General features: G+C 40.5%; 1 protein-coding gene across 1 annotated transcript in view; it reads right to left on the bottom strand.

The window, feature by feature from the left end:
* Positions 1-18,862, bottom strand: part of tmx3b (thioredoxin related transmembrane protein 3b) — a 209,146-nt gene that overhangs the window by 119,159 nt on the left and 71,125 nt on the right. Inside the window, exon 6 of the mRNA XM_051683054.1 lies at positions 246-326. Within this exon, the coding sequence (XP_051539014.1) occupies positions 246-326 (81 nt within the window). The remainder of the gene's footprint in view (positions 1-245; positions 327-18,862) is intronic.

Raw genomic sequence — 18,862 nt, 5'->3', positions numbered from 1 at the left:
GCTGAGGGTCCCCAGGACTGGAATTGAGAAACATTTAAACCATATCTCACATAAGCTCCAAATGCTTTTAGAAACTTATTACAGAATAATATATTCTGTACATTTTAAATCACATACAAATCATACATTCATCATCTTTGTCCGCAACATATTACTTATGTCTCTAAGTAAAAAATAAATAAAAATAAAAACATTCTTAAACTCTAGAGTTTATTTACTCTAGAATCATCTGTACAATGTCTTACCCAGCCACTCTGTTGGCAAACTCGATGATGTCATCTTTGGTTCTCGGTCCCTTGTAATTATAAGCTAGTTCACCCTTCAGCCTGAGGAAGAAACAGTAAGAGAAAATCAGTTTCTGGCTTAGTTCAAACTGCACCAAATTCACATGTGCTTTTCAAATCTGATCTTCAGGACTGTTTGCACCGTTTATCAGCAATGGCTCAATGGATAGAGTGGCATGAGCGCATGCAAAGCAGATGCAATTACTTGTGGACCGGTCACTATGGATAATATTCGTTACAAGATCGAAGACATACACAGATTGCGATGTCAGAGCAATCACCTGTTCCGGTGTGCTCTGTAGTCATACAAGGATAAATGTCATACATTCTGTGTATGACATAAAAAATTAAAAAAAAATAATTCAAACCTAGCGTATCAGTTAAATTTGAACCATCATGGCTTTGCTCATCTTTCTTTCTCTGCATGCCCGCTGCATGCATGTGATAGAGAGGGAGAGAGCGAGAATGCACTCACAAGCAAGTGACCGTGAGAAAAAAAGTACTTTTTAATAAAAACATTTACGTAAAAACTCAGACTGGACTCACATTTTATACTTCTCTTAATAACACACTGGCAACTGACTATCAACCGATAGCTGAATGTCATCACATCACTTCATATTTATTTCCACTGATTACATGGGGGGGGGGGGGTTGTAGTGTATTTTTATTGGATACAGTCTTCTTATTTTGTGTACACCGTATATTGTATATTATTTTTATTGAACACAGTCTTCTTATTTTATGAATACTGTATATTATTAGGTGTATATTGTATATTGTGCTGTGAAACAAGATGTGTAAACTGTGTTATGTGTAAATTAGATGTTTATTGTAATTGTCATACTGCTATGTTGCTTGGAACTGCACCCAAGACTTTCACCCTCTGTTGCACTTGTGTATATGGTTGAGTGACAAAAAAGGGATTTGATTTGTAAAATAAGTAAATCAGAATGAACACTTTGTTGTTCACAAGATATACAGTGGCAGCCAAAAGATTGGAATAATGTACAGATTTTGCTGTTTCGGAAGAAAATTTGTAATTTAATTTACCAAAGTGGCATTCAACTGATCACAAAGTATAGTCAAGACATTACTGATGTAAAAAAAATAAATAAATAAATAAATAAAAACAAAACAAAAAAAAAAAAAAACAGCACCATCACTATTTGAAAAAAGTCATTTTTGATCAAATCCAGACAGGCCCCATTTCCAGCAGCCATCACTCACACACCTTATCCTTGAGTAATCATGCTAAATTGCGAATTTGGTACTAGAAAATCACTTGCCATTATATCAAACACAGCTGAAAGCTATTTGGTTTATTAAATGAAGCTTAACATTGTCTTTGTGTTTGTTTTTGAGTTGCCACAGTATGCAATAGACTGGCATGTCTTAAGGTCAATATTAGGTATATAAAGAAACAGCTTTCTCTAGAGACCCATCAGTCAATCATTGTTTTGAGGAATAAAGGCTATACAATGCTTGAAATGCCAAAAAAACCTGAAAATTGTATACAAAGGTGTACACTACAGTCTTCAAAGACAAAGGACAACTGGCTCTAACAAGGACAGAAAGAGATGTGGAAGGCCAGATGTACAACTAAACAAGAGTACATCAGAGTCTCAGTTTGAGAAATAGACTCCTCACATGTCCTCAGCTGACAGATTCATTGAATTCTACCCACTCAACACCAGTTTCATGTACAACAATAAGGAGAAGACTCAGGGGTGCAGGCTTTATGGGAGGAATTGCAAAGAAAAAGCAACTTTTGAAACAGAAAATCAAAAAGAAAAGGTTAGAGTGGGCAAAGAAACACAGACATTGGTCCACAGATACTTGGAAAAGAGTGTTATGGATCTTAACCCCATTGAGCTTTTGTGGGATCAGTTAGACTGTAAGGTGCGTGAAAAGTGCCCGACAAGACAGCCACAACTATGGCAAGTGCTACAGGAAGTGTGGGGTGAAATGTCACCTGAGTAACTGGACAAACTGTCAGCAAGAATGCCAAGGATCTGCAAAGCTGTCATTTCTGCACGTACAGGATTTTTGATGAGTTTAAGAAGTAGTAATTTTTCACATTATTAATGTCCTGACTATACATTGTGATCAGTTGAATGCCACTTTGGTGAATAAAAGTACCAATTTCTTTCCATAAGAGCAAAATCTGTACATTATTCCAAACTTTTGGCCGCCAGTGTGTATGTGTGTGTGTGTGTGTGTATGGTGTATGTTCACCATACACTACCGGTCAAAGGTTTTGAAACACTTATTCTTTAGTATAATTTTTTTTTTTTTCTTCACATTTTAGAATAACAGTAAAGTCATCAAAACTATGGAATAACATAAATGGAACTATGGGAATTATGTTGTGACTAAACAAAATCCAAAATAAATAAAAACTGTGTTATATTTTAGCATCTTCAAAGTAGTCACCCTTTACCTAGAATTTGCATACATGTACTCTTGACATTTTTTTAACCAACTTCTTGAGGTATCACCCTGGGATGCTTTTTAAACAGTATTGAAGGAGTTCCCATCTATGTTGGGCACTTATTGGCTGCTTTTCTTTATTATTTGGTCCAAGTCATCAATTTAAAAAATACATTTTTTTTTTTAATTAAATTTTAGTTTTGTAATGAAATAAATTAATATGGTGGCACAATTATATTTTTGTCTACAAAACTAATTTCAAACTTTTAAGCATTCGCCTTCAGATCAAAAATGTTTAAGATCATGAGAAACATTTCAGTCAAGTATTTCAAAACTTTTATACATACACACACGGAATTGTCCAAAATCTCTTGGTATGCTGAAGCATTCAGAGTTCCTTTCACTGGAACTAAGGGGCCAAGCCCAGCTCCTGAAAAACAACCCCACACCATAATCCCCCCTCCACCAAACTTCACAGTTGGCACAATGCAGTCAGACAAGTACCGTTCTCCTGGCAACCGCCAAACCCAGATTCGTCCATCAGATTGCCAGATGGAGAAGCGTGATTCGTCACTCCAGAGAACGCGTCTCCACTGCTCTAGAGTTCAGTGGCGGTGTGCTTTACACCACTGCATCCGACGCTTTGCATTGCACTTGGTGATGTATGGCTTGGATGCAGCTGCTCGGCCATGGAAACCCATTCCATGAAGCTCTCTATGCACTGTTCTTGAGCTAATCTGAAGGCCACATGAACTTTGGAGGTCTGTAGCGATTGACTCTGCAGAAAGTTGGCGACCTCTGCGCACTATGCGCCTCAGCATCCGCTGACCCCGCTCTGTCATTTTACGTGGCCTACCACTTCGTGGCTGAGTTGCTGTCATTCCCAATCGCTTCCACTTTGTTATAATACCACTGACAGTTGACTGTGGAATATTTAGTAGCGAGGAAATTTCACGACTGGACTTGTTGCACAGGTGGCATCCTATCACAGTACCGCGCTGGAATTCACTGAGCTCCTGAGAGCGGCCCATTCTTTCACAAATGTTTGTAGAAGCAGTCTGCATACCTAGGTGCTTCATTTTATACACCTGTGGCCATGGAAGTGATTGGAACACCTGAATTCAATTATTTGGATGGGTGAGCGAATACTTTTAGCAATATAGTGTGTATATATATATATATATATATATATATATATATATATACACACACACACACACACACACACACATATACAGTTGTGCTCAATAGTTTGCATACCCTTGGAGAATTGGTAATATATGTACCATTTTTAAAGAAAACATGAGTGAGTGGGCAAAACACATTTATTTTATTTCTTATGGGATTCATATTCAACTGTAGGTTATAACAGAATGGCACAATCATAAAACAAAACATGGCAACAAAGAAATAAATGAAATGACCCCTGTTCAAAAGTCTTCATACCCTTAGTTCTTAATACAGTGTACTGCCCCCTTTAGCCTCAATGACAGCATGCAGTCTTTTGTAATAGTTGTCTATGAGGCCCCAAATTCTTGCAGGAGGTATAGCTGCCCATTCGTCTTGGCAAAATGCCTCCAGGTCATGCAAAGTCTTTGGTCATCTTGCATGAACCGCACAATTGAGATTTCCGAGTGGCTCGATGATATTAAGGTCAGGAGACTGTGATGGCCACTCCAGAACCTTCAACTGTTTCTGCTGTAACCACTGGAGGGCCAACTGGGCCTTGTGCTTAGGGTCATTGTCATGCTGGAAAGTCCAAGAGCGTCCCATGCGCAGCATTCGTGCAGAAAATTGCAAATTGTCTGCCAGTATTTTCTGATAACATGCTGCATTCATCTTGCCATCAATTTTCACAAGATTCCCCATGCTTTTAGAGCTCACACACCCCAAAAACATTAGTGAGCCACCACCATGCTTCACAGTGGGGATGGTATTCTTTTCACTATAGGCCTTGTTGACCCCTCTCCAAACATAGCGCTTATGGGTGTGACCATAAAGCTCTATTTTGGTCTCGTCACTCCAAATTACAGTGTACCAGAAGCTGAGGCATGTCAAGGTGTTGTCATTTGTGGCATTGGCACATTAAAGGCTTCTTTCTTGCAACTCGACCATGCAGCTCATTTTTGTTCAAGTATTGTCATATTGTGCTCCTTGAAACAACCATACCGTCTTTTTCCAGAGCAGCCAATATTTCTCCTGAGGTTACATATGGGTTTTTCTTTGTATCCCGAACAACTCTTCTGGCAGTTGTGGCTGAAATCTTTCTTAGTCTACCTGACCTTGGCTTGGTATCAAGAGATCCCTGAATTTTCCAGTTCTTAATAAGTGATTGAACAGTACTGACTGGCATTTTCAAGGCTTTGGATATCTTTTTATACCCTTTTCCATCTTTATAAAGTTCCATTACCTTGTTACGCAGGTCTTTTGACAGTTCTTTTCTGCTCCCTATGGCTCAGTATCTAGCCTGATCGGTGCATCCACGTGAGAGCTAACAAACTCATTGACTATTTATACACAGACGCTAATTGCAATTTAAAAAGCCACAGGTGTGAGAAATCAACCTTTATTTGCCATTTAAACCTGTGTGTGTCACCTTGTGTGTCTGTAACAAGGCCAAACATTCAAGGGTATGTAAACTTTTGATCAGGGCCATTTGGATGATTTCTGTTATCATTATGATTTGAAAAGGAGCCAAACAACTATGTGATAATAAATGCTTCATATGATCACTATCCTTAAATAAAAGACAATTTTTTTTATTTTTTATTTTTTTTATGATCAGTCATATTTTCAAAATCAATGCCAAAATTTCACAATTTCTGCCAGGGTATGCAAACTTTTGAGCACAACTGTATATACACATACACATATATACATATATGTAATCATTCTTGTTCAAATAATATGTCCAAACAAATGCATGCAGTTACAGTCTCCAGTTACCTTTATCACTTTTGTGGGGCAAGGGATTTTGGTTAGAGTGGCTAGTGACTTTGGAACACCACTAATAACTAGAAGGTTATAATACCCAAGTTAGTGATCTGGGCTTATAAACTATCACACAACACAGGATGTACAGCAGGATTATGTGCCAATGTCGGATAATTTTCTAACATTAGCAATTATAGTAAAAGAGTAAGTAAATCATTCAATTGTTGCTGTGTTGTTGTATTGAAGAGATGGTAATAAAATCTGCTTCTTTCTATACCGAGATCGTGATGATGCAGTCTTTCTTGTCTCCATGTAAACCTCCATTCTTATGTACCTGCATAACCTCCGATGATGCCTTTATTTATTTCTAAAGATGATGTTTCATAAGCCATGCTGAATGCGAGATCTGCGAGTTTGTTTACTTTATACTGCTAAGAAATTGAGAATGCTCTCTGACAAGAATGGAGAGTAAAATATGTTTATTATTTTGCCAAGATGAAACAAGATGCAGTTTTGGTGCAAAGATTGAAGCAGCATTTTCAGTGCCTGATTTAATTCATTCTGCCAGTGCAATAGTGTGTGATTAAACAATGGCAAAATGCGATAAACGGTAAAACTATACGTGCTCAAAACCACTGAGTTTATGAAAATCTTAATTAATTATAATAATATGTCGACATTTATTGCCAGCCTGTAATATAAAGCAACATAATGTTGTATTTTTGCATAGCTAAAATAGCTAGAAGTGGCTGAAAGTGGTCCACATTCAATGTTGCTAATGGCAGCTCCCTAGTTTTACTGAAGGGGATACCGCGTCTTTATAAGTGAGTGGCGTGATTAAACTATCGCTCCTGTTAATAAACAACAAAGCTGACTTTATAGTGCAAGCTCGTGACATTGGAGCAGCCTAGTTTGCTTCATCACATCATGCAGCTAATATTACAGCACCTTTGACAAGAAAGGCAGAAATAGTGAAAATGCTTTCAGAACTACTTCTGGGTGAAGAGAAATGCTTAAAACAGACAACTTCATCCTTCTAAACACCTGTCACATCTCAAGGGTTGGGAACAGAGAATGATCTGCTTGACTTTCGGTTCTGTTAATGGTTCCCCGTGTGAATTTTCCACCAATGCGGATGGAACACTCTACTAAAATGCTTTGACGGTGTTTCCAGCAGTGCAGTGTTTCCCAAACTGGGGTACGTGAGGTGACAATGGGGGTATGCAAATACAATTCTGAGATTAGCCATTCTTTTAATTTCATCACAGTCTAAAATAACATTCAAACCCAGTTCATGTATTTCTCACTGGCAAAAATAATTGTGTGTGCCCTCTAGTGTAGAAACACCACAATGGTTGTGTCACAAAGGTCAGATAAATATGCAATGAAATAACCCTATCTTTTGCGGTTAAAACAAAATGCATCTACTCATGTGCCGTGCATCACACAAGTATCTTTTTTCGCCAATCACGCCACGGTCCAAATCACTGAAATCACATTTTTTCCCAATTCTGATGGTTGATGTGAACATTAACTGAAACTCCTGACCTGTATCTGCCTGATTTGATGCACTGCTGCCACACGACTGGCTGATTAGATAATTGCATGGATGATTGTTGGTGCCAGACGGGCTGGTTTGAGTATTTCTGTAACTGCTGATCTCCTGGGATTTTCACACACAACAGTCTCTAGAATTTACTCCGAATGGTGCCAAAAACAAAAAACATCCAGTGAGCGGCAGTTCTGTGGACGGAAATGCCTTGTTGATGAGAGAGGTCAACAGAGAATGGCCAGACTGGTTCAAACTGACAAAGTCTATGGTAACTCAGATAACCGCTCTGTACAACTGTGGTGAGAAGAATATCATCTCAGAATGCTATTCTGAGATGCGGGTTGGTGCTGTTTTGGTGGCACAGGGGGAACCTACACAATATTAGGCAGGTGGTTTTAATGTTGTGGCTGATCGGTGTATATATATATATATATATATATATATATGTGTGTGTGTGTGTGTGTGTGTGTATATATATATATATATATATATATATATATATATATATATATATATATATATATATATATATATAAAAAATACACATTAGGGCTGCCCCGATAGTCGACCAAAACGTTAGTCGATGAGAAGAGTCTTGGTCGACCAAGTTTTGATTGGACGGTTGGTCACAGAAAAAAAAAAAAAAAACTACACAGGATGAATTACCGCTGGTTGGACACTAGGTGGTACTATGGGGTAATTTTCAACAAGCAGGGTTAGGGTTAAGTCTACACAATAAAGCAAGACACCTTGATTTCAAACTTTAAACTTTATTTATTTTAACTAAAAATTCAAATGAAACTAAAAAAATTAAGTGCAATTAAAATGTGTGTTGTTCAAGTTTTTGAAAGATGGCTTTACAACAGTTGTCAACATCTCTCTGGCAAAGAACCTACTTCATCTGTGCATTCTCTACCAGACAGGTATTTCGTTGTCTGGGAAAATAAATCATGTGTGTGAATAAATTTGTTTTGTTCCCTCGATATATATATATATCGTGCAATATCCAATTACATCAGCAACACCCAGGCTGAGGGATCGGTGAATATTCTTGCTTTAGTGATTTTGCATTGAAAATTGTATTATTTAAAAAACAAAAACCTTAAATCAAATACATTTCTAAATTCAAATTGCACTCCAAATGAAATGAAAAAGCAATTAAAATAATGAAGTGATCAAAAAAATAATATATAAGCTACCACCTTTCCATTTACCGTCAGGCAAGTATCCGTCAAAACATGCAGGTGGAAAATTACTTGAAACACAAATGAAGACATAAAAACAATTATAAATGTAAACATAATAATTATAATGATGATAATAATCACTGAAATATAAATCATGGTTCGAGGTGAACGTGTTTTTGTATTATTTTATGTTTTAATCACAGATGTATAGGCTGCAGAGATGTGGTCACAATGAACTAATGTGTAGGAAAAAAAACTGAACTCAAAGCACCTCCTGAGCTGAGATGTCTAAGGTCATTTGCAGCACTCATAGACGATACTGTTCTTGCAACAAAAACAAAAAAAAATCAGAAGACAGAAACAGAAAGAGTGAGAACCTTTTACATGCACGTGCGTGTTCCACGAGACTGCACGCCTCCGAACAAACATACATGCACATAGACGGCTTTTCTGTCATCTGTTCTTATTAATATAATAAAGTGTGTTTCTTCAAGTGCATGTCTGTGTGTCTACGGGCAAACTATTTGTAATATTAATTTGATAATGATAATACCCTAATAATAATAATAACTAAATACATTAATGGGAAAACGAGCCAAATATCATCTTGACATCGTCAAAAGGCATCAGCTATTGGCGATCACTCTGACACTCGTCGATCCCCGAGATCATCATCGGTCGGCACATCCCTAATGTGCATTTCTCTCTATAAATTAACAAAATGTTTAGACAGTCTCCTTGCTGGTTTTTCCGACACATTCAGAATCATTACCGCTTTTGCCAGTGTTGCTGTATATATGTGTGTGTGTGTAACAGATTCCACTAATAAGGAAGGAAGCGGGAAGCAGGGTTGCAGTCCAGGTAAATCAACCTTTAATCGCTTTTCAGCTTCACAAACACAGTCTTTAGCTTTTCAGCTTCACAACAAGTATCTCTAGTCGCTATTGTTAGCACACACAGCTTCACTAATTACACTAAACAACACAACGTCGGTCACAGTAACAGCTTTTCGGCATTCAGGTTCGGTGTGTATGTGCCTCGGCCTCCCTCTCCCTCTCTGGCATTCTCGGCGGCCTTTTCAAGCCGTCATCACTGTAATGAGACACAGGTGTTAAGCATCAATAATCACCAGGTGATGGCCCTTACCGCTTCCTCTCCCCCCAATGACAGACACACGACCACGTCCCACTCCACATACCCCCACCGCCCAACTCAGGCCCGGGCAATGTCCGGCCTGCTAACCACCCCCCCATTCCTGGAGAGGAAATCAGTCACAACCATCTGCGGCCCCCGACCGTGAACCACCTTAAATTTGAAGGGCTGAAGTGCCAGGTACCAATGAGTGATCCGCACATTGGTATCCTTCATGCAGTGGAGACACTGAAGGGGGGTGTGATGAAGGCCAAGTGCAGGATGAAGGCCCTCCCCAGCAGGGAGTAGCGGAGGGTTAGGACTGCCCACTTGATGGCAAAACACTCTCTCGATGGTGCTGTACTTATTCTCTCTCAAAGAGAGCTTACGACTAATGTACAGCATGGGGTGCTCCACCCCCTCCACCTCCTGCGAGAGCATGGCCCCCAACCCCCTCTCTGATGCATCTGTCTGTAAAATGAAGGGAAGAGAGAAGTTAGGAGCATGTTGGAGCGGCCCGCCACAGAGTGCAGATTTCACCCTCGTAAAAGCTTGTTGACACACCTCCATCCACTGGACCGGATCTGGCGCCCCCTTTTTAGTGAGATCAGTCAAGGGGCTGGTGAACTGTCTCACCTCCTTTTTGGACTTGGGACGTGGGCAGGCCGCTATCGCTGCAGTCTTATCAATTTGGGGTCGTACCTGCCCATGACCCAAGTGGAAGCCCAGATACCGTACTTCCACCGGTCCAATTGCGCACTTTTTCGGATTTGCTGTGATCCCCGCCCGCCTCAGCAACCTCAGAACGGCTCTCAGATGCTGCATATGCCTCTGCCAATCATTAATGTACATAATGATGTCGTCTAAGGCGGTGGCATACACAGCGTGTGGCCGCGGAATCTAGTCCATGAGGCGCTGGAATGTGGTGGGAGCCCCGAACAAACTGAATGGAAGAGTGATGAATTGATGTAATCCGAACAGTGTGGAAAAGGCAGGTTTTTCTCGGGATAATAGAGTTAAGGGGATCTGCCAATATCCCTTAGTTAAATCCAGTGTCAAATAAAATTGAGCCGCTCCCAACCGATCGAACAGTTCATCAATTCGATGCATTGAGTACACGTCAAATTTAGACACCGCGTTGACTTTCCAGTAATCAACACAGAACCGGACTGACCCGTCACTCTTAGGTACAAGAACAACCGGGCTGGCCCAATCACTGTGCGATTCTTCTATAACCCTCGTTTCGAGCATTGCCTCTAAATCGTCCCGAATCACCTTTTTCTTGTGCTCGGGTACGCGGTATGGCCAGCTACGCACAACCACTCCCGGTGGGGACTCAATATGGTGTTGTATGAGGTTAGTATGACCGGGAAGAGGAGAGAACACGTCCGCAAATTCTTTTTGCAACCTAGCCACCTCCATGAGCTGGGATGGTGAGAAGTGGTCTCCACAAGGGACCGAGGTGAATGGATCGACTTTAAACTTCACCTCCGGCCCGAGCTCCACCCTCTCCGGAACTACCGTCAGCATGGACATTGGGACCGCCTCTCTCCATAATTTAAGCAGGTTGAGTTGGTAAATTTGACGTACTCCGCCTCTATCCGTTCGTTTAACCTCATAATCGAGGTCCCCAACTCGCCGTGTAACCTCAAAAGGTTCTTGCCACTTGCGAGTAATTTTGAGCTTGACGTGGGGAGTAATACAAGTACTTTGTCTCCCAGTGCAAAATCCCCTAGCTGGGCACCCCTATTATATAGCCGGCTTTGTGTCTCTTGAACTTGGAGCAAATTATGCTGTGACAACTGACACAGTGTGTGTAGCTTTGCTCAAAGATCAAGGTCCTTCCTCCCACCCCTCCCGTATGATGTCAAGCACGCCGCGGGGCCAACGTCCATACAGGAGCTCAAAGGGGGAAAACCCCATAGAGGCTTGCGGGACCTCCCTGAGTGCAAATAAAAGGGGTTCCAGCCATTTGCCCTAATTTCTAGCGTCCTCGTGCCCGAATTTGCGAATCATATTTTTCAGGGTTCGATTAAATCGTTCCACCAGCCCGTCAGTTTGCGGGTGATAAACACTGGTGCGAATCGATTTAATCCCCAGTAATTCATAAAGTTCGTGTAGTGTACATGACATAAACGTTATGCCTTGGTCGGTGAGGATTTCTTTCGGAATCCCCACCCGGGAGATAATTTTGAAGAGTGCCTCCACAACACTACATGCTGAGATGTTGCGAAGAGGCACGGCTTCTGGATATCATGTTGCATAATCCACCAGGACTAATACAAAGCGGTACCCGCGTGCTGACCGTTCTAATGGCCCGACGAGGTCCATACCAATTCTTTCAAAGGGGGCCTCGATTAGCGGTAACGGGTACAACGGCGCTCTTGGGGTGGCCGGTGGATTCACCAACTCACATTCGCAGCATGCCGCACACCATCTGTGTACATCCCCATGAATGCCCGGCCAATAAAATTGGGCCATTAAACGGTGCAGTGTTCTTTCTTGTCCTAAGTGACCCGCCATAGGATTGTGGTGAGCTGCCTGGAAAAGTGTTTCCTGACGGCTCCTCGGGACTAATAACTGGGTTGTATTTTCATGGGTTTGAGTGTCCTGCGTCACTCCATATATCCGGTCCCAAATAACTGAAAAGTACAGATATGTGAGGGCGATGTCAGGCTGGAGCTGCTGGCCATCGATTACTCTCACTTGGTCAAAGGCGTGCCTAAGGGTTTCGTCACGCGAATGCTCTAGAGGGAAATCCCCCTCTGGGAACTCCCTAAGGACAGGAATGCCGGATGATTCAGACGTGGACGGCCCCGGCTCCGCCTCCCAGCCATCGCATCACACGACACACACCGAGATTTTGGTTTGCAGGACCCATCCACACATAACGCTTTTAATAATCTTTTAAACCCCGGCCAATTTGTTCCCAGAATTAGTGGATAGGTGAGGCGGGAATTAACCGCGGCCTCCACTCTATGCTTTACCCCCGAAATTGAATGACGGTGGTCACTACCAATATTTGTGAACACCCCCATGCACACACCTCACCATCACCTTGTGTTTTACATCCCTGCTCGACTGGGGGCAGACTGTGGCATGTCGGGGGCCCGAATCCACGTCTCCTTCTCCATTACTGGACGCCAGTCTTGGATGCGACTTGGCTCCCCGCAACTCCGACAGACCGGCCCAGGCTTCCCAGCTGCACCTGTGGCGGCAGAGACATCAACCTGGGAAGGACGACAGGGCAGGGGCCGATGCACAGTGCAGCTTGCGTTTCTCGTATAGGGCGAGAGAGAGGAGAGGGAGGGGCAAGAGGAGGAGAAGCAAGAGGGGGAGAGAGAGAGATAGAGAGATCTAGACTGCTCACCGGCTTCCGGGTAGGCAGCCATGTGGGCTTCGGCCAGCTGGACAGTGTCATCCACTGACATGAGGCGATGGCACTGGACCCATTCCGCAGTTTTTCGGGGCAGGCGTACTGTCAGCTGCTCCAGCACCATCAACTCGATGACATCTTCCACACCAGGGCCTTCTCTGGCTAGCACCCATCTTCGGCAGGCATCACGGAACTGATGGGCAAAGGTAAACAGGCGGCTGACTTCACTCAGTGTGAGGGAGCGGAACCGCTGGCGGTGTTGTTCTGGGGTGTGGCAAACCCGTTGCAGTGACAGCGGTCTTCAGCTTCACGTAGCCCAGGCGGTCCTCAGCAGGTAGATGCTGCGCCGCGAGCTGGGCCTCCCTGGAAAGCAGCGGCAGCAAGTGGAGGGCCCACTGGGATCGCGGCCAGCCGGAGGAGGCGGCTGACTGCTCAAATAAGCCCACGAATGCCTCTGGATCATCCTGGGGGCCCATCTTGGAGAGTAGGCTGTGCAGCTTCATCGCTGCCTCCGGGGTCACTGAAGCTGTAGTGAATTATGATGACACACATGACAATTCATTAATGTCGCTGCATGTCATTTGCTTTGTATGGTTATGTATTCAGCCACAAATGTTTTGAATTAAGCAATGTTGATTTCACAATGTGTGTAAACGTGAACTGCTCCGTGGAAATCAAGCAAACTAAACTTAGAGCACTCCTGAGATGGTCTGAAATCATTTGCAGCGTTCTCATAGACGACACTGTTCTTGCAGTTGCAAACTATTTTCAGATGACTGAAACAGCAGAAACAGTGAGCACTCTGCATGCATGTGTTCCATAAGAAGCACTGCACTTATGGGCAGCAGAGTGCCTCTGAATACACAGTGAATCAGATATGTGCATTCAGGGCCGGCCCATGGGTTTGTGGGGCCCTAGGCGAAATCATGAAAATGGGCCCCCCGGTGTGAAAACTGTCATAATTTAAAACATCCATAGAACCACTGTAAATGTGATGAGTAGATTTGTTTAATAGAAAGCACTAAAAAAGAATCACTATAAGACATAGCTTGGTAGATGACAAATAACATGTCCAATTGCTTTTGTTTTTCCCAACGTGAATATGTTAGGTTAAAATGTACAGTTGAAGTCAGAAGTTTACATACACCTTAACCAAATACATTAAAACTCAGTTTATCACAAGTCCTGACATTTAATCGTAAAAAACATTGCCTGTCTTAGGTCAGTTAGGATCACTATTTTAAGAATGTGAAATGTCAGGATAATAGTAGAGAGAATGATTGATTTCAGCTTTTATTTCTTTCATCACATTCCCAATTTACAGTACATACACTTTGTTAGTATTTGGTAGCATTGCCTTTAAATTGTTTAACTTGGGTCAAATGTTTTGGGTAGCCTTCCACAAGCTTCTCACAATAAGTTGCTGGAATTCTGGTCCATTCCTCCAGACAGAATTGGTTTAACTGAGTCAGGTTTCCTCCTTGCTCGCACACGCTTTTTCAGTTCTGCCCACAAATTTTCTGTTGGATTGGGGTCAGAGCTTTGTGACGGCCACTCAAATTCCTTGACTTTGTTTTCCTTAAGCCATTTTACCACAACTTTGTAGGTATGCTTGGGGTCATTGTCCATTTGGAAGACCCATTTGCGACAGAGCTTTAACTTCCTGGCTGATGTCTTGAGATGTCGCTTCAATATATCTACATAATTTTCCTTCCTCATGATGCCATCTATTTTGTGAAGTGCACCAGTACCTCCTGCAGCAAAGCACCCCCACAACATGATGCTGCCACCACCATGCTTCACTGCTGGGATGGTGTTCTTTGGCTTGCAAGCCTCACCCTTTTTCCTCCAAACATAACGATGGTCATTATGGCCATTTTGCTTCATCAGACCAGAGGCAATTTCTCCAAAACTTAAGATCTTTGTCCCCATTTGCACTTGCAAACTGTAGTCTGGCTTTTTTATGGTGGTTTTGGAGCAGTGGCTTCTTCCTTGCTGAGCAGCCTTTCAGGTTATGTCGATATAGGACTTGTTTTACTGTGGATATAGATACTTGTCCTTGTGTTTCCTCCAGCATCTTTACAAGGTCCTTTGCTGTTGTTCTGGGATTGATTTGCACTTTTCACACCAAACTACATTCATCTCTAGGAGACAGAATGCGTCTCCTTCCTGAGCGGTATGATGGCTGCGTGATCCCAGGGTGTTTATACTTGCATACTATTGTTTGTACAGATGAACATGGTACCTTCAGGCATTTAAAAATTGCTCCCAAGGATGAACCAGACTTGTGGAGGTCCACAATTTTCTTCTGAGGTCTTGGCTGATTTTTTTTTATTTTCCCATGATGTCAAGCAAAGAGGCACTGAGTTTGAAGGTAGGCTTTAAAATACAACCACAGGTACACCTCCAATTCATTACACCTCCTACCAGAAGCTAATTGGCTAATTGCCTAGAAGCTTGATATAATTTTCTGAAATTTTCCAAGCTGCTTAAAGGCACAGCTAACTTAGTGTATGTAAACTTCTGACCCACTGGAATTGTTATATAGTCAATTTAAAGTGAAACAATCTGTCTGCAAACAATTGTTGGAAACATTACACATGTCATGCACAAAGTACATGTCCTAAATGACTTACCAAAACTAAAGTTTGCTAAAATAAAATCTGTGGAGTGATTAAAAAATTAGTTTTAATGACTTCAATCTAAGTGTATGTAAACTTCTCACTTCAACTTTCATGCATACATAAGGGAATGTGTGTATTTTAGGTGCTGTGAAAATTCAGCATTTTATCGCCTTATTTTGATCAACTTTCAAAGTTTTTCTAGAAGTACAAATAAACCAATGTCTCAATTAATATAAAGTCATGGAAACTGGAAGTATGATAATTACTGGGTAACATTTTACTACAAGGTTTGCATTAGGTATAATTAACAATGTATAGTACAATTTTCCAGCATTCATTAATCTTGGCTGATGGATGTGTGTGTATATATATATATATATATATATATAATTGCTCATATTGTATTAACTAATGTAAATGTTAGAAATTGACTAGTATATGTAGAAATTAACATTAAGATTCATTGTTAGTTCATGTGAACTAATGTACAGTAGTTAACTAATGTTAACAAATACAAACATAAATGTTACCCATTAGAGTAATACAAAATAAGAAAATGCTGTTTAAAATAGTTTTAGATAGTTTTAATAGTATAGGACATGGCTGACAATGGTTGAAATCCAATTTCAACTACCCACATATGTGTAAATGTTTATTTAGAGAAACAAAATATAAACAACACCTCAAAATATGTATTTGTAAACAAAAGTAAAAAATAAACACATACCTCTTAGAGAACAGAGAACTTTGCAGATAGGATGGTTTGGCTATTTTCCAGATTAATTGCTCATATTTTCACTCTATGGGAGTTTTTTGCATCTCTATATCGACAGTGTCTGAGTTCCTTCCCCAGCAGATTATTCTTGAGAAAACGTGAAAATCCCAAATGATTTGTCAAGCGCTGTTTCTACTATCATTTACACAAAATAAGCCTTAAAGACTCAAATAGCCACAAAGAAACTATAACTTATTTCCTGCGTTTCTGTCAGGCATGCATTATTCAGCAAGGTGTGTGATTTGTGTCTAATAATACTGTTGTAAAAAGTAGCACTCAAGTACCCAGCAATGCTTTGCATTATGAATAAATTATGCAGATTACTGTGTACTGCTTATCTTTACTTCCCAATTTTAGATATACTGCAGTTATTTTATTTGTTGTAACTTTGTTATTTTTCTTTTTGAGATTATTCGGAGCTCATTTTATACTTAATATGTTGTTTTTAGTTTTCACCGTCATTGTGATTATGTTAAATTATCAGGTCCATGCATGTTGCACGATTTCCTGAAGTACATGCGCGGTAGAAAGCGTTGGACTGCAGAGAATTTCAGCTGTGACTTCAGCTGTGGCTCCAGTTGTAATCAGCTCTTTAAGGGTCCGATCAGTTTATAGAAAACACAGACAACAGAATCCAAAAGTTGCAATGGCAAACAAATAAATGCATATACAGTCTTAAAAAAAAACATTGTATTCTTCGTATTTAATTAATTGCATGTGTTAATTTCAGCAGCTCTACTTGAAATACTAGCGTTCACACTTAAACCTCCAAAAAACAAACAAACATTTAAATCAGATTTCAAATGCATTTTTATAAGGGATTTGTATAAATTTCATGTGGTTTGCTTTGAACAGTATTTGTGACTCATTTCCTTTTCATACTCACATATGAAAATAAATATTTAACATACTGTATATATAACAGTTTATGTATTTATCCTCTATCATAATGCAAATGATGCAATAATTCCTAACATATTGCTGCAAGCAGCTGCTGTAGTGCAATGAGAAAAACAATAAAGGTGAATCTGCTATGGTTACAAGAATACACAGGACTATTTCACCCATCTCCAGGGAGCATGAAGTCTATCAATGACACACAACCACTTTTGTCTGTAAGAATCAGACTCAAAAGTTAATTCAAATCTTTAGCCGTTAGATGCAGGGTTATGACTGACAGATTCAATCCAACCTGTAGAGCCAATTCAAACAATACAAACTGCAAAATCCAATAGACAAAACCAGAAAACATGCACTTCAGCATTGCAATATTAGCTTGGGAGATAGTGTTTGTCCCTCATTAGGTGAGGCGTTAAACTCGAGGTGAATTTCAACAACACCTACATCCCCTGACTCCACGGCACAGCGTCCCACAAGACCCCCGCATAAGCATAGGTGCTTTACTTACACTCCAATTAGAGGCTTTGACATACAAAATGTTTACATCCAGAAAAACAATAATTCAAGCAGCCGTGACAAATATTGATTCATGGACTGTTTTTGTGCCATAATAACTAGTGCTGTCAGTCGATAAAAATATTCAATAGCGATTAATCACATATTTTGAAAAAGTGCTGAAAATAAACTATAAACAGTATACGTATATACACTTATTTTCCTGTTAAGATGCATATAAGAAGCAAATAAGCTTAGGAAATAAAATATTTAACAAAAATGTTTATTAACATTTTCCAAACAAAGCCTTGCATTGTATAAAGATAGAAATGTACTAAAATAGCTCACATTCAGCTAAGTCTAAGTGAGAGGTTGACTAAATGAAAGAACTAGTTCCCATAGGTTTGAGTATTCATTTCAATGGGCATCTTTTAAACCCTCATCCTCCACAAAATTAATCAGCTGGTAGGATGCGAATGTCCACTTGATATCCAGCGTTAAGCTTTGAACTCCACATGAAAAGCGCTGCAGAGAACGGGCTAGTTCGCAACGACATACTACCCATACTTCTATTACTACTTCTGTCCAGGGCTGTTATAGTACACTGAACACTGCAGTCAGATCGATGATGCTTTTATAAATACTTGCAGTAGAAAAAGACTCAACAAAATATTGAATGATGTCTACTGTATGTTGCACACCGACGATATTACTAATCTAACGGGTACTGAATGCAAAGATCGCCCTGTGAATCCAAGCACTTAGTTAAGCGCGTCGCTCTATGTCCAGGATGCGCACATGTGGTTTTGTGCTGCTGTGCTTGAGCGTGTCTTACATGAGGACTCTGATAGTATTGTTCAATGAAAGGTTATATTTATTTAGCCTATTTGTTGAATGTGTCAGTTACTTTATTAGAGGATTGCGCTTAGTATTCTCCCCAACACTGTTAGTCTCCCTGACACTGTTTTGGATGCAGACACACTTACTTAAAGTCTAGACTAAAGACTCTATTTATCTAAGACTCATCTATATATCTAATCTTATCTAATTTATCACTCAACTCAAATTAGGCTGCTTTAGTTAGGTCAGCCGGAACCAGAAACATCTATCATGACCTATAACTCTGCAAAAAATTGAATGGCATCTACGCTAATATTATTCTATTTTTTCC

The sequence above is a fragment of the Myxocyprinus asiaticus genome, chromosome 41, assembly GCF_019703515.2.
Source record: "Myxocyprinus asiaticus isolate MX2 ecotype Aquarium Trade chromosome 41, UBuf_Myxa_2, whole genome shotgun sequence".
Classification (NCBI taxonomy): domain Eukaryota; kingdom Metazoa; phylum Chordata; class Actinopteri; order Cypriniformes; family Catostomidae; genus Myxocyprinus; species Myxocyprinus asiaticus.
Note: the sequence above shows the minus strand (reverse complement) of the source record. Positions and strands in the feature narration are given on the sequence as shown.